This window comes from Lycorma delicatula, chromosome 9, assembly GCF_047948215.1.
Source record: "Lycorma delicatula isolate Av1 chromosome 9, ASM4794821v1, whole genome shotgun sequence".
NCBI classification, from domain to species: Eukaryota; Metazoa; Arthropoda; class Insecta; order Hemiptera; family Fulgoridae; genus Lycorma; species Lycorma delicatula.
The window spans coordinates 120,665,845-120,681,421 of NC_134463.1; the positions used below are offsets into that span (position 1 = coordinate 120,665,845).

At 30.0% G+C, this 15,577-nt stretch overlaps 1 protein-coding gene across 7 annotated transcripts in view; it reads left to right on the forward strand.

Annotated features, from left to right (window-relative positions):
* Positions 1-15,577, forward strand: part of LOC142330518 (heterogeneous nuclear ribonucleoprotein A1, A2/B1 homolog) — a 53,417-nt gene that overhangs the window by 19,899 nt on the left and 17,941 nt on the right. Inside the window, exons 5-9 of one of the 7 annotated variants that reach the window (XR_012757797.1) lie at positions 2,415-2,648; positions 7,654-7,905; positions 9,072-9,197; positions 10,263-10,351; positions 14,030-15,575. Coding sequence is in view for 3 of the 7 variants with exons in the window: in XM_075375844.1 (XP_075231959.1) it covers positions 2,415-2,648; positions 7,654-7,905; positions 9,072-9,154 (569 nt within the window). In the remaining 4 variants the exon portion in view is untranslated. Of the gene's footprint in view, positions 1-2,414; positions 2,649-7,653; positions 7,906-9,071; positions 9,210-10,262; positions 10,352-14,029; positions 15,576-15,577 lie in introns of those variants that run through there. The other 6 variants (XR_012757796.1, XM_075375844.1, XM_075375845.1 and 3 more) reach the window with 6 other exon arrangements.

The window sequence follows — 15,577 nt, forward strand, 5'->3', positions numbered from 1 at the left end:
ATTATTCCTTATCGTACCTTCTATATAAATATTGAATAGTGTCAGTGAGAGGTTGCATCCTTGCCTAACATGTTGACCTAGACCCAATCAGTCTGTCTGTTATTTACTCCATTGCTGCTTTTGTCTCTTGTATATTCAATTAATTTCTGCCCAATCTACTTTTTTCTCTTTAAGAATCTTTATTATTTTTTCGCCATTTGACTTAATGCCTTTACTAAATTTATGAAACAGATCTATTCCCAACACTCGTTAACACTCTAGCTATCGTTAGTAGCCCAATTGCATATTTGGTACTTTCCCTTTCCTAAAACCAGATTCTTTTCTGCTCCTGCATTCTCATTGATTATTCTTACAATCTTCTGGTTTAAAAATATTTTAGCGATATGGGCTATTAAATTTACAGCTCTGTATTGTGTGTATTTTCTAATTTATATCATTACTATTACCACAAAGTTTTCAGGCCATTCTCCTATTTTGTGTGTATTCTATTTTACACTTTTTTGTTTCATCCTCTTCCGTCTAGGCATTTATAAAATTGTATAGGAAAGTTGATCTAGTCCAGTCAATTTTTAAATTTCACTTAATTACTGTACTTCATATTTTAATATTGCTAGTCCTTTATATTCAGTTTCTTCCCATTTTTTTCCTTAAGTTTTTCAAATTTCTCCTTGCTCATACATAGGTCCTCCACATATGATTCTAACATTCTTATCTCATTAGTTATCTTATCTTCATTTATCTCATTTAATATGCTTTTCTTACTCTCCTTTATTTTTTAATTTCCTTAGCTAGTTTTATTATTTTTATTCAATTTCTTCAACTTCTGTAAATATATCATCAAACCTGTTTGCGATCAATGACTTAAGCAAGTTCAATTTTTTAACTACCGTCAAAATTATTCTCATTTCCATTATAAGTATCTCACAATCACCGTTGATCTATGCATCTGGTAATCTGTTGACTTTTTTAATAGCATTTCTATTCATTCTACCTGCTTAGATATGATTATCTGAGTGTAAGCTTTGTCCCTAGGGACAAATATAATATTTTTCTCTTGGCAAAATTCTATTAATCTTTTTCCCCTTTCTATTCCTTACCCCTAGCCAAATGTTTCTAGTTTCATCAGTACCTTAGAGCAGTCCTTTTCCAATTTTATATCTTCAGTAGTCTTATAATTTTTTCAGTACCTTCAATGTTGGCATACATAATACATATACTTGCATTATAACTAAATCTTTTGGTAAGATTCCAGTCCTTACTTTCTGCACCAGATTTGCATTACACCTCATTCCTCATAATTATTGACATTATTTTTTTCTTTCTTCCAGAATAGAATATAATAAATTCTCTACTCTATGTCATCCTGTCTTACCCATATTAACTTCACTTAGTCCTAATATATGCATATATGCATTCTGTATTATCCATCTTCCCCTTGAGATTCTCTAACTTTCAAATCTGTAATGCAGCTTTACAACCCTCCTTTACTTGTTTCTTCTGAAAGTGTGAATGAGAAGCTATATTTTAACTTTGGGAATTTAACAAAAGGAACCAGCATCATAACGTAATGCAAAGAATCATCACTAGTGTTTTTAGTACAGTGTAGTTTTTTTCCCATTGTCCTATATTCTATTATTTTGGCTTACTGAAGTTTTTTTTGCTTTTGGGGCAGTTTCTCCACTCATAGGGAAATGTGTACCTGTATACCTGCCACTGCTTATAGGAGACTATTGGCCCTTATAGTGGAGGAACCAGGAGTAACTTTCGTTAGCTGCTTGTATACATTCACAATTGTTGCTCATGGTACAGAGGGATTTTCCTTTCACCAAACCCCTAACCTTAAATGTATTTCCCAAACTAGTACTCAGAGAGAGAATTATTACTAATATTGTAAATATAATAACCACCTTATTCTTTATTATATATTAGTGCTGTTACTAAAATTAATGCTAAAATTATTTTAAGCGTAAATATGTACTTGATTTAATTGCATAAATACAAAATTGATAACTATTTAAAAAAAATTAGGATTAACTTTAAATTATAATTCAATTTGATTATTTATTCATACTTGCAGAATAAGAAGGTATTTTTAAATTAAATTTGTTGCATGTTAATATGAATCTCCACAGTTCTTCATAAGTAAAGACTTGCAGAACAAATGAGTAATTTGACAGGTTTAATGTGTACACAAAAAATACAAGTCCAAATGCACCTGCCCTGTGGATTAACTTATTTTTCTATGGTTGTAAAAATGTACGAAAGGGAAATTAGATTATACATGTATGTATAATATAATGTTCTACCTGGTTTACATTATATCTACGTGCCACTTGGTACATATCTTAATGTTCCTAAAAACACATTTTATTATGTTCAGTGTCTAGGTTTCAGGTTGTTTTGTATGATTTCAGTACAAGGAAGTCACACGATAAAGGGAAAACGATTGGATGTGAAGAAAGCATTAAGTAAAGCTGATATGGCTAAGATGTCAGGAGGCGGTGGTGGCGGCGGAGGTGACAGGGGCCCACGTGGAGGAGGAGGTCCACCAGGTGGTGGTGGAGGTGGTTGGGGAGGCCGAGGTGGCGGTGGAGGTGGTGACTGGAACAACTCTGGTAATTTTGGAGGTGGCGGCGGTGGATGGGGAGGTTTGTAGTAGTTAGTTGTCTTCCTTCTTGTTTTTCTGTTATACATGAGTAATTGATGCAGCTCTCCAAGATTCCCTATCATTTCATTTCAGTATACCTCCTACATTCTATATCCCTAACAATTTGTTTTACATATTCCAAACGTTGCCTACCTACACAATTTTTTCATTCTACCTGTCCTCCAATATTAAAGCGACTATTCCAGGATGCCTTAAAATGTGGCCTATAGTCTCTCTTCTTTTAGCTATATTTTTTCCAAATGCTTCTTTTTTCATCTATTTGCTGCAACACCTCTTCATTTGTCACTTTATCCACCCATCTGATTTTTAACATTCTCTATAACCACATTTCAAAAGCTTCTTTCTTCTCAGATACTCCGATCGTCCAAGTTTCACTTCCATATAAAGCTACGCTCCAAACATACTTTCAAAAATCTTTTCCTGACGTTAAATTAATTTTTGACATAAATAAATTATATTTCTGACTGAAGACTCTTTTCGCCCGTGCTATTCAGCATTTTATATTACTTCTGCTTCATCCATCTTTAGTAATTCTACTAAGCAAATAACAAAATTCTTCTACCTCCATAATCTTTTCTCCTCCTATTTTCACATTCAGTGGTCCATCTTTGTTATTTCTACTACATTTCATTATCTTCGTTTTCTTCTTGTTTATTTTTGTGCGGTAAGTTCTTGCGTAGGACTTCATCCATGCCATTCATTGTTTTTTCTAAATCCTTTTTACTCTCAGCTAGAATTACTATATCATCAGCAAATCGTATCATCTTTATCTTTTCACATGTACTGTTACTCCAAATCTAAATTGTTCTTTAACATCATTAACTGCTAGTTCCATGTAAAGATTAAAAAGTAATGGGGATAGGGAACATCCTTGTCAGATTCCCTTTCTTATTATGGCTTCTTTCTTCTGTTCTTCAATTATTACTGTTGCTGTTTGGTTTCTATAAAAGTTAATTGTTCTATCTCTGTATTTGAACCCTAATTTTTTTTAAATGCCGAACATTTTATTCCAGTGTACGTTATCGAATGCCTTTTCTAGGTCTATAAATGCCAAGTATGTCGGTTTGTTTTTCTTTAATCTTCCTTCTACTATTAATCTGAGGCCTAAAATTGCTTCCCCTGTCCCTATACTCTTCCTGAAACCAAATTGGTCTCCTCCTAACACTTCTTCCACTCTCCTCTCAATTCTTCTGTATAGAATTCTAGTTAAGATTTTTGATGCATGACTAGTTAAACTAATTGTTCTGTATTCTTCACATTTATCTGCCCCTGCTTTCTTTGGTATCAATGACTTCACTTTTTTTTTACTTTGACGGAACTTCCCCTTCTTCATAAATATTACACACCAGTTTGTATAATCTATCAATTGCTTCCTCACCTGCACTGCGCAGTAATTCTACAAGTATTCTGTCTATTCCAGGAGCCTTTCTATCATTCAAATCTTTTAATGCTCCCTTAAATTCAGATCTGAGTATTGTTTCTCCCATTTCATCCTCTTCAACTTCCTTGTCTTCCTCTATAATACTATTTTCTAATTCATTTCCTCTGTATAACTCTTCAATATATTCCACCCACCTATCGACTTTACCTTTTGTACTATAAATCGGTGTACCATCTTTGTTTAACACATTATTGGATTTTAATTTGTGTACCCTAAAATTTTCCTTAACTTTCCTGTATGCTCTGTCTATTTTACTAATGTTCATTTCTCTTTCCACTTCTGAACACTTTTCTTTAATCTACTCTTCTTTCGCTAGTTTGCACTTCCTGTTTATAGTATTTCTTAATTGTTGATAGTTCCTTTTACTTTCTTCATCACTAGCATTCTTATATTTTCTATGTTCATTCATCAGCTGCAATATATCGTCTGAAACCTAAGGTTTTCTACCAGTTCTCTTTGTTCCGCCTAAGTTTGCTTCTGCTGATTTAAGAATTTCCTTTTTAACATTCTCTCATTCTTCTATATTTTCTACCTTATCTTTTTTACTCAAGACATCGCAATAGGTCTGAGTAAAAAATTTTTAAGGTCTTAAAAATTTTCTTTACCTCTACTTTGTAATTATATTGAGTGTAGTTTTATGAAATGTATTTGTTTGCAAGTAGTTCTACCATATTTCTTGGCAATGCATTTGAAAGCAGATTCAGTAAATATTTTCCTGTAGTTCATTATGTTTGAGTAGATTTTTCTATAGTTTATTTGTTATTGATTTTTTCTTAATTTTCTGTACTCAACAGCTTACAGTTGAAATAATTGTATTAAGTATAAAAAGTGAACTGATTATAAAATTAGTGTATTGTAGCTTGTTTTTTATTTTGTCAAGAATTAACTTGTTTTAAATTTATTTATGTTTATTTATGTTATTTATGTTTATTTATTTTATGTTGTAAATTTTTGTTTCATTTTTACTTTATAGTATATGGTACATTGTGTTCAACCTCCAATTATGTACACTTCAAATATAATTAATTTCCATTTAGTCAAGCATGTAGTGAAATGAATGCGTTTCATTTATATATTTTGTTTAAAAATGTTTTATTAGTTTACTGTTACATTATTGTTTATAATAGTTATTTAATAATGTGCCGGTTTGTTACTTTATTTAATAAACTTTGTTTTATGTATCAATATCTGAAAATGTGAAGTAACATTTATTATTTTAAAATTTTCTCCAACTTTGCATCCCATTGTGTTAATAGAATAAGTTTTAATTGAATAGGTTTGTTCAATAAACTTGAATATTTATTTAAATGCGTGCAGCCTGCATTTTTCATTTGAATAATTTTATTAGTAATTCAGTAAGAAAATTATATTTGAAGCTAGACTCTTTCAACAGTATTAATATATATTCCTATCAACAAGCATTGTGAGGGGAAAACTGAATAATATTTTTATCTAAGTGATAAATAACTCTCTCTTAACTGCTCATAGGAAATTAAAATATAAATATTTCAATAATAACTTCCATATTACTGATACGAGTGGCTGTCTGGTTGAAAAGGTTTATTTGTCTCGTTTTGTTTGTATTTGGCAAAACCTATTCTCATCATCATTAAAAAAAAAAAAAACACAAAGCCTAATCATATTTAATATGCACTTTTTGAATTTCTTACTTAATCCATTAACTGAATGTAAAAAGAAGAGCAGATTTTTTACATCCAGAAGTGTATTATTAATAAATTGAATTTTAATTATTTTCCTTTATTTATTGATTGAACAAGCTTTGATTTAAAATATTAAAATATAATTGATTTAAAATATTTTATCGACGTGAAAACTTGAGTTGAATGAAAATGAAAAAAATTATACTTACTGTCTTGTATTTTTATGCTTGAAGTAATTGTTTAAATTACTTGAATGATATGCGCTAGATATATGGAAGTTGTACACTTAATGAATTCGATGTTAATAATTTTCTTTGTCATAAATGACAAGCAACAATCAGATTAATAAAGGGTAGAAAGTAATGCTTACAAGTGCTAGTTTTCATTAGGCATGAGAGTTATCAGTTTGTAGCTTATAAATGGCATTGTAATGTATTCTGAAGTGAAGTTCTGACCTGTGATTTTTGTAAATCCCCCCTTTTAGCCTCATTCACTGCTTCTTATCAAAATTAAATCTCTTGTTTGTATTTTTTTTTTGACCTCGGTAACCATGATGGAGCAAAGTTTTGTGGTGATAATGAGAAAGAATTGACAGTGTTCAATTCTAAACAGTGATAATGAAGTAATTTTTCTGATGATGAATCAAAGTCTGAAGAAAGTTGTTCTAGTGAATCTAATGATGAAATTAGTGTGGAAAGCGTTTGTAATGACACACCAGGCCCTTAGGGCATTGTTGTACTGCAACGCAGAAAAAACAGTGATTGGAATTGGACAAAAACTCGAAATAACGCCATTATATATTCTTTTACCGAAGTGGCGTTTGTGAAGATATATTGAATAAGTTTTGAGTTAGATCCACCTTTGGAAATTCAAATTTTTTTCTGGAATGTATGGAACCTTTGTTGAAAGATATGAAAAAGTTGAAAGATGACTATAAATGGTTTCAAACTACTGCAGATGTAATTTTCATGTTGTAGGTGTAAACAATTGTATTGGAAAAATAGTAAAAATAGATGCCTTGACACACCCATATTTTGTGAAACAATGAGCAGAGAGAGATTCAAGCTAATTTCACATTTCTTGCATTTCACTACTGACAACAATGAAAATGATGAAATTCAGAGGTCACTTTTCACTTGTGCTATGTAATAGATCTAAATGATCAAGATTTGGAATAAAATTTTAACAAAATTTGTGAATCTAGTTCAGGCTATTATTTATATTTAAAAATGTATGTAGGTGATATGACAAATCCTACTCTTCCTGCCAGTACTAATGTTGTGTGAACTATTGTTGTACCGAGGTCACACACTGTTTTTAGATAATTGGTATTCATCTCCAGATTTATATAGAAGGCTACTAACAACAGAGGGAAAACAAATTTAATTGAAACTGTGGGACATTTTCAATGAAAAATCTTTGTTTGATTTTTTTTGTGTATTGTGTTCCCAAACATACTGCCAAGGGATTTAAATATGATTTCTAAGTCAGCTGTGTAGTCACTTAAATACGACATCAGTGGGTTAATAACTAGAATATTGTATTCTTATGGAAAATTACACATCTCCTTATTTAGAAAAAAAAACTGCCCCATTGATAGGAATTGATTGTTGGTCCCTGAAGTAAGAAAATAAAAACATTGGTGATTTTCACTTTCCTAATTGGTTTCTTCAATTTTTTTTTGACTAGTTTTTTTTGTCTTATTCCATCTTACAATTTAAAGATACAGTGGACAAAAATTCTAAGATAAGTGATGCTGATTGGATCCAGACAATACAAGGGTAAAAACCACGATAACCTGTAGAATCACACAGCTGATTGGCAATTACATCATTTTTATTTCATTTCTTTTTTTATAAGCATTGAATTGTTTTAATCTATAGGTAGTGGCCCATGGGAATCAGGACCACCACCAGCAATGGGAGGTGGCGGTGGTGGTGGAGGAGGTTGGGGTAGTAATTCTGGAGGAGGTTATGGTGGCGGTGGACCAGGAGGTGGAAGTAGCAACTGGGGACCACCAGGTGGTGGTTCAAACAATGGCTTTGGAGGCACTTATCAACAGAGTTATGGAGGTGGGCCTGTAAGAGGGAGTAACTACTCTGGTGGAATGGGCCGTCCTACACCTTACGGAGGTAGTAAGTTCCTTTGGTTATTTGTTTTAATTGTCATAAAAATTTTAATTATATTTTTATCAAAATTTCTATAAAAAATAAACTATTTACAAACTTTGTAAATGAAGTTGCAGTAGAGAAAAAATTGAAAATTTATTTAAGATAGAATTCAATTCTGCTCCTTGAAATTGTGCTTTTATATTGTATTGAAATGTATTGCAGTGGGTAGCAATGAATATCCTAATCTGCCTAAGTTAGAACAGCTTACATGATAAGTGAAACTTAGCTGAATATTTATGAAATAAAAAAATTATATTCATATAAACCATTATAGTACTCCTGTACTATAGTACAGGAGTATTCAAGGCTCGTTAAATGTTGTTAGAAATATTTGATTAATCAAATGAACAGACCAACCAGATTACCTTAATTGGCAGAAAAATTAAGATTTTAGCAAATATGGTGCAAACTAATATTTTATATACAAAATATCAGCATGAAAATCCAGTATATTGCTCCATTATTAAGTCTGCATATTGCTTTCTTTATAAGGTCTTAGGAATAGAATTTTCCCAGAATTTGTAGGGGTCTACACTTGCAGTAATAGATCGATAATTCTTTCTCATTTATACAGATTTCCCTTTTTAACATTGTTTAGTGACTAAAATGCTTTAGACAAAGTAACTTTGTCTGGGAAAACTGAAGTGTATTCATAAGCATATTTTAAACGATTGTAATTACAATAAGTAATAAAGAAATTCAAATAATGATTTTTTTACATTTTGTTATGAAAATTTCAAGAGAAGAATTGTTAAATTTGAGTTAATGGGAACTTCTGATTAATTTGAATTATTACCACACTCTACCTACACTAATTATATGTGTATACATATGTGCAAAAAACTTAGTTAATAAAATAGGTGAACCTGTTATTATTTATAGCCTTGCTTTGAGAAATTTGTCTTAAGATATACATAATAGCTGAGCTTAAGTGTAAATGTTGCAGTGTGTGACATATGAATTCTTTTGTAACAATTTAGCTCTATTATTTGGTTTCCTACTGACATATACAGTTATTACAACCATTGTAGTACTGGACTGAAATTTAAATTTGAGATGTTGAAAGGCTGGTTTAATATAACTATTTCCACTGGTCCTTTTAAAGCAATAATTTCATTTTTTTCATGTAGGTGGCGGTGGAGGTAGTGGTGGCGGTGGCGGCGGCTATGGAGGTGGTGGCTATGGAGGCGGTGGCGGCTCAAGAAGGTACTGATAAATGTGGTTGCAGTAAAACACCAATCATCTTAAATCTGCAGGTCAGTCTTAAAGTAAGATTTGTTTTTTTTGTTAATCTTTTTGTCTGATTTTACAAATAACTAGTAACAGAGTTTTGAATGAATTTGAAGATATATTTGACTAATGAAAGGAGGTCTTTTGAGGATCTTTGTTATTTGTGTGTTAATTATATATGTAAACATATAAAATTAAAACACCTAGATAGAAAGTAGATATTCCAAAAAAAATGTTTTTTAAATTTACAATTTAGGTAATGTAGGTCAATGTAAAAGAGTTGTTTTAATGAAAATAGATTTGGTTAAACACTAGAATTCACATATATTCTGCTCACTTCAGGAAAGTAATATTTCAACTACATATTTAAAATATTTGCTATTAGATGGGTAAATAAACTTCTTTTATCAGTAGAACCCTTTTTTTTTTTTTACATTCACCCAACTTTTCAAATCACCAGCTATATAAAATTATCAGGCAGCTCTTATTTTATCTTACAAAAGTAATTTATATACAAACATGTTTTTTTATTAATGTATTATTAGATACATTAGGAGAGCCAAACTAAGATGTAAATATCTGATTAAAAGGTTAAATCTTACAAAATGTTTTATCTTAATTATTTTAACATTTTTATGATTTATTCTTAAAGAATCAACCATTTTTTTAACCTCCAAGATCGTGGAGATTAATTTAATTTATGTTTACACAAAATAAATAAAATTCATATGTTTTCTGTGTCTATTGTGAAGGTTAAAAATAAAGATCCCTTAGTTAAATATAGCAGTGTAAAACAAAATTTGATAGTTTTATGCTAGAAAATGTTAATTCATTAATACAAGTTATGCTTATATCTAGAAGGTGGGTTACTTCATCCCATTGCTTGCTGTTTGGTTTTCAGTCATTATATTTTAAGTTACTATATAAACTGATTCTACAGGAATACGTATTAATGCATTCATTCTTGTTCAGAGGTTTTATATGTTAAGATATTAGCTGTACTGATATAGGATAAAATTATTTAAATATATCCTTAGCAAATAATTCTAATCAGAAATAGCAGTTTTTTTGTTGTTTTTTTTTTTTTTGAGACTCCTGTGAGGAGAGGCTTATATATATAAATAAAATATTGCCTTTTCAAAATAGGCAGACAGAGGTCATCATACATTTTTTTAACCTTGTAAAGTGCCCTTTGTGAAATTTCAGTCTAGATTTTAAAATTTTAAGTAGTTAATTTGGAGCTAAATAATGTAGATACTATTAAACTAGTCGCGTTGTATTACACAGTCATAATTTATACAAGACTACACAGTCATAATTTATACAAGACATGTTAACCTCGGTTTGTTGGATATTGTGTATAAAGGTTATTTTTGTTCATATATAGGGTGAAAAACTTAAACTGGCTCTACAAAACATTTGTTGCTATAATCCCTCTTGCGGCAATATGAATATATTCTATTCATAAATATAAAATCGCCAGTTTATTAACAAAGAGTAAAACATAGACACCATTATGTAAAATCTTTTTCAATTTTCTCTGTGTGATGCCTTTCTCTGCTCGGATTTGTAGATAGAATTTTTCAATCAAACTCAGTTTAATAGAAATGACAAATTAGAAGATCTAGAAAGGTTATTATTAATTTAATATAATGGAATGTTTATATACATGTTTATTAGATGCTGTCCTTTTGTAGGTAGCCCTCCAGTACACCTCAAAACATCCAAACAGTAATTAACTAGCATACTAATATTTCATTTGCCTTAATAACCGTTTTCCAACATTGAAATATTTTGATGGAAATTCTCTTCCTTAAGAAGCTGTGCCCAAGATTTGGCGGGAGAAGTCCTCATGTGAATGCAGGAAACTGTTCGTGAATTATTACATCTCGTAGCTCAACAATTTTTCAGCTTATCTACAATATTCTGATAATTTTGTGATGAACTCTCATAAATTGTCTTAAAATGTTGTCCAACATTTTGACATTTTACATTTTAGACATTTCACATCTAACCAGATTTTTGTTGGCCCTTATTTGTGACTGCAAAAAAATTGCTTTTTAATTTTTTTGCTTTACTTTTTTTGAAATTTCTCTCTTATGTACAAGAATCCTTGTCTGTTCTTCATAGCTTTTACAAAAAAATGTATTAATCCCAGTTTGATGTGGAGTGAAAACATCTTAACTCTGTAGGCTCTTGAATAATATTTTATTCATCAGGAGGTAGGTTATATAATGTTTCTTCCACTGTTTTACTTATGCTAATCCCTAGCTCGGCTGACCCATTTCCAAATTAAAAACTAATGTTTTGTTTGCCCTAAATGCATTCCTCACACTAAAGAATTATTCTCCACACTTGTTCTGACTACGCATTTTATAATTTAGTTTTTAATAACACTTTCCATAACGTATGTTTCTTGAAATTCCATGACAGATCAGTACAGAAGGATATTTATTTCTTTGGTAACGTAGAACTGCTTTTAAGCTATACTTGGAAAATCAATGAAAAGGCGCCAGTCCTCAGGTTAATGAACTTGTCCTAATTTTAACTTAAGCTCATCAATATTTGTACAGTAATTATCCTCAGCAAAGATGTGGCTCACTAGATTTTTATTCAAAGTCCTGAATTATTCATTTCATCACTGTTCCCAGGAATCTTGGGAACGTGAATGGATTCACTCTGAGGAAACATGTCTGAGGTGGTAATGGAGTATTGAGTACAGTGAATATCTTAGAAATTCCAGGCACATAAGTTACAGAAATGTCGTGTGATCTTTTGGTTCATGCCAAATTATAGGGACACAAAATGACAGCACAGTTACTACTATATATTAATATGACGACCTCATCCATATCTCTTATCCTGATCACTGAACTAACAGTCAAAGTACAATTTGTAAGGATTTTTATTTAAAGTTGTAATTTTTTTTTGTGATTTGTAGTGAAATCAAACACAAAAAATTGTCAGAATAATTTATAGACTTAACTGCATTACGAGACTTTACTGTTCATTCATTTAATGCAGTTATTACACAGATTGAAGAGATTATACTATTAAAACATTTAAAAAATTACTGTTAGCAGTAGGGTTATGTAGCAAACAAGTTTTTTTTAAATTGTATAGACCTGATGAATCTTTGCTTCAATAGAGAAATGGGTACTTTTATGAATCGGACAGCCACCTTTTTTCAATTTTTTCTTCCAAATCTGTGAGTATTTGGAGGTATTTGCAGAGAAATGATGATTATATTATAATAAGCATAATGCTGCTGCCTATATTGACCCTCTCTCAGGTACATTTTGAAGACCCATGTTTGAGTAAAATCTATTAGAAATAAAGTGAAGAGAGTGCAGGTTAAGTTTGGTTAGATTATATTTATAATTTCTTGCAAATGCCTCCAAATATCCAAAAACTGGAAAAAGTGTCAGATTCTGAAAAAGAACAGAGGTATGATTTCATGATGTATAGTGTTATTGTTTTATGGTTAATAATGGAGTTAAAATATCTTCTGAGCACATAAAGTAATCAAATCAAATAGTGTGTAATCTTGCATCATATAATATCAATAATATTCAAAATCTATTTACTCTTAAATTGTATTTTTAGTATTATATACAAAATTTAAATATTCAAATCAGACTTAGCTTGGTGGAAAAATTCTAACTTCAGATTCATTTTCAGCATAATAAAATCTGCTGGATTCACATAACGCATGTTAAGAAACAAAAATTGTATTTATCAGTCTGTTCATGACAAAACTTTGTTCACACTTCAATTAAGATGATTTACAAGGTGCTTTGTTGAAAGGAAGCTCTCGCTCAAAATCTTTCAACTATGTAGAATTCTTTAAAAATCCTCTGGTATTATCTTTAACAGCCTTATTAAAAAATAAAATTGTGATATATACATGCTATAAATAATTTTATTAACAAAATTCTGGGCGCTTTGTGACTGAATTAACTAATTCAGAATAGTTCTAATTTTGTTATGGAGCTAATGACAGAAATAATACATGATCTCTCCTGTAGTTCTTTTTATACATTGTAGTTTTGAATTTAACATATTTTCAATCCCATACTGTTTAACATGCTTGCAAGCTAGCCAGTATTATTTTTTATATAATTGTGTTGAAATGCACATGCATAACTGATTTTTATCATATCAATGGAATATTTTTATATGTAGAAGCTTTTTGAGCAGGAACCAACTACTGGTGTAATTGCTGGAAAGCATATAATGAAAAACAAATTATTTTTCAACCGGCTCTTGCTTGATGATGTGATCGGCTGTTGCACCAGGTGGGGGAAGGGCTTAGTGTTAAAAATGAAGTACCTTAAAATCAGTTGTGCATTTTAGTGTGCCACATACATTGAACAATGCAAAGGACTAAGTGATTATTTTTTGAATGCATAAACTTTATTGTGAAACTATTTTTTGATGAAATGTCCAGATCACACACTACAACTAACTACACTAAATTGAAACAGTGCTAACCAACAAAATGACTGCCGTCACAGTAGTACGGGTCATCGACCAAAAAGCCAATATCTGCCAAGGGCTGGTTTTAAGTTTCTCACCCTGTATTTTACAATGAAAAATGGGTTCTACTGTTAATAAAATAAGGAAACTTAGTATTGTTGTTTTATAGATTATGTTAAAAGTGTAAATAAATGCACTGAAATAGAGTTGGTAAATGGTGATAATTCTACACTTCCTTTTTTCTGTTATGGGAATTCTGTGGGGTTGACTGTATAATTTTGTTTGGTTTATTTTCTTTTTGTAAATAGTAGTTAATGTACATTATTTAAACAATACTGAATTAATTAATTACATATATTATTTTACTTGCAATATATAGGTCTCTCTCTATCTCTGTTGGAAGGAATTGCTAGAAACAAAAGGATTTTAACGGAATAGGCAGATAATTAAGAATGAAAGAAAGGAGTAATTCAGTGTCAGTGAGAAAAGTGAGATAGCTACAGTTAAGGCAGGCAGTGAGAATGACAGTTACAGAAAGTTCAGGATTAATAGTGAATTAACAATTCAGTTACATACAACATCAGGCTAGTCTGAGTGAGGGACAATCAGATTAGGATGATTGGTTTTTTGTTTTTGTTTTTTCTGTTCTTTTAGCATAAAGTAAAAGAAATATAAATTGAGCTAATTTATTAATTTTATTATTTAAAAGTTTATTATTTTACAACATTGTGTTAGGTTAGTTTAGTAGATGTTTTTGTCAGTTTTTTTTTGTAATTTTTTATACATACAATATTTATATAATTTGACAGGCCATTTTTCACTGGTGTAGTCAGGTTGGTTGCCACTGTTAGATTTGTTGGTGACATGTAAATTTCTTCTATCTTAGTATTATGTATTTAATGATTTTATGAAATTCAAAGATATTTTTTTTATATTAGTGGTATTAATTAACGTGATTAAAATTCATGATGAAAAAATTTAAATGTTTTCATTTGCCATTAAATGTTACTAAATATTTATTTTCTGCTATTTCATCTGTAATACCAGAACATTTCAGATGGCATATTTTAAATAAGTCGGGCAAAAAAAATTTCTTCAGATGTTCTCCTTTGTATTTTCAGTTAGTATTATTTTTTATAAAATTTTATTTAAATAGTAACTGCACTGCATTTTTCATCCAGCAAGCATAAAATTTTTTTTCTCTTCATAACTTACAACATGTAGGAAAAAATTTTAAATCCATAATTGTTTCACTTTTATAAATTTTATGGTATGAAACTTAGTGTGAACCATAAATAGTTGTCAACCGACAATGCAAACCGTATAGCTGCAATATGTTTTTACTCTTGTTTGATTATAAGTAAGTCATCTTAAGTAAATTTCTAAAGTAACTATTTGTAATGGGTGAAAATGTTTAAATAATATGTGCTTATGAATTGTTTTAATGTGTGATTTATTTATATAAACTGATGCTACTTTTTATTTATTTTTTTCTTTTTATCTGTGGTCATAGTATTTAATTAGGTTAGAGAAGTACTGTTGTTATTTTAGGCTATTTTACAGATGTTTTGATTTCCTACTGTTATCAAATGGCATTCATGTTGCACTGTTTAATTCTTGGTTTATTATTTTAAACTAAAATTAATTAGGCCGCAGCTATATATTGTAAGCAACACAAAACTACTGATCATTATATTCCCTCCATCTAATCTTAAATTTTTCATGTTTTTTTTTTTTTTTTATTAAATACCATTTACATAACTACAAAGATCAATTTTTTAATGTTAAATATTTTTCTGGGTAGTTAGAAATTTAATAAATAAAATGAAATAATTTATTATTATTCCATGTATGTCTTTAATAATGTAATGCTATTTGTAGAAAAAGTATTAATTATAAATAAATAAATATCCTTCCAATTTGTATA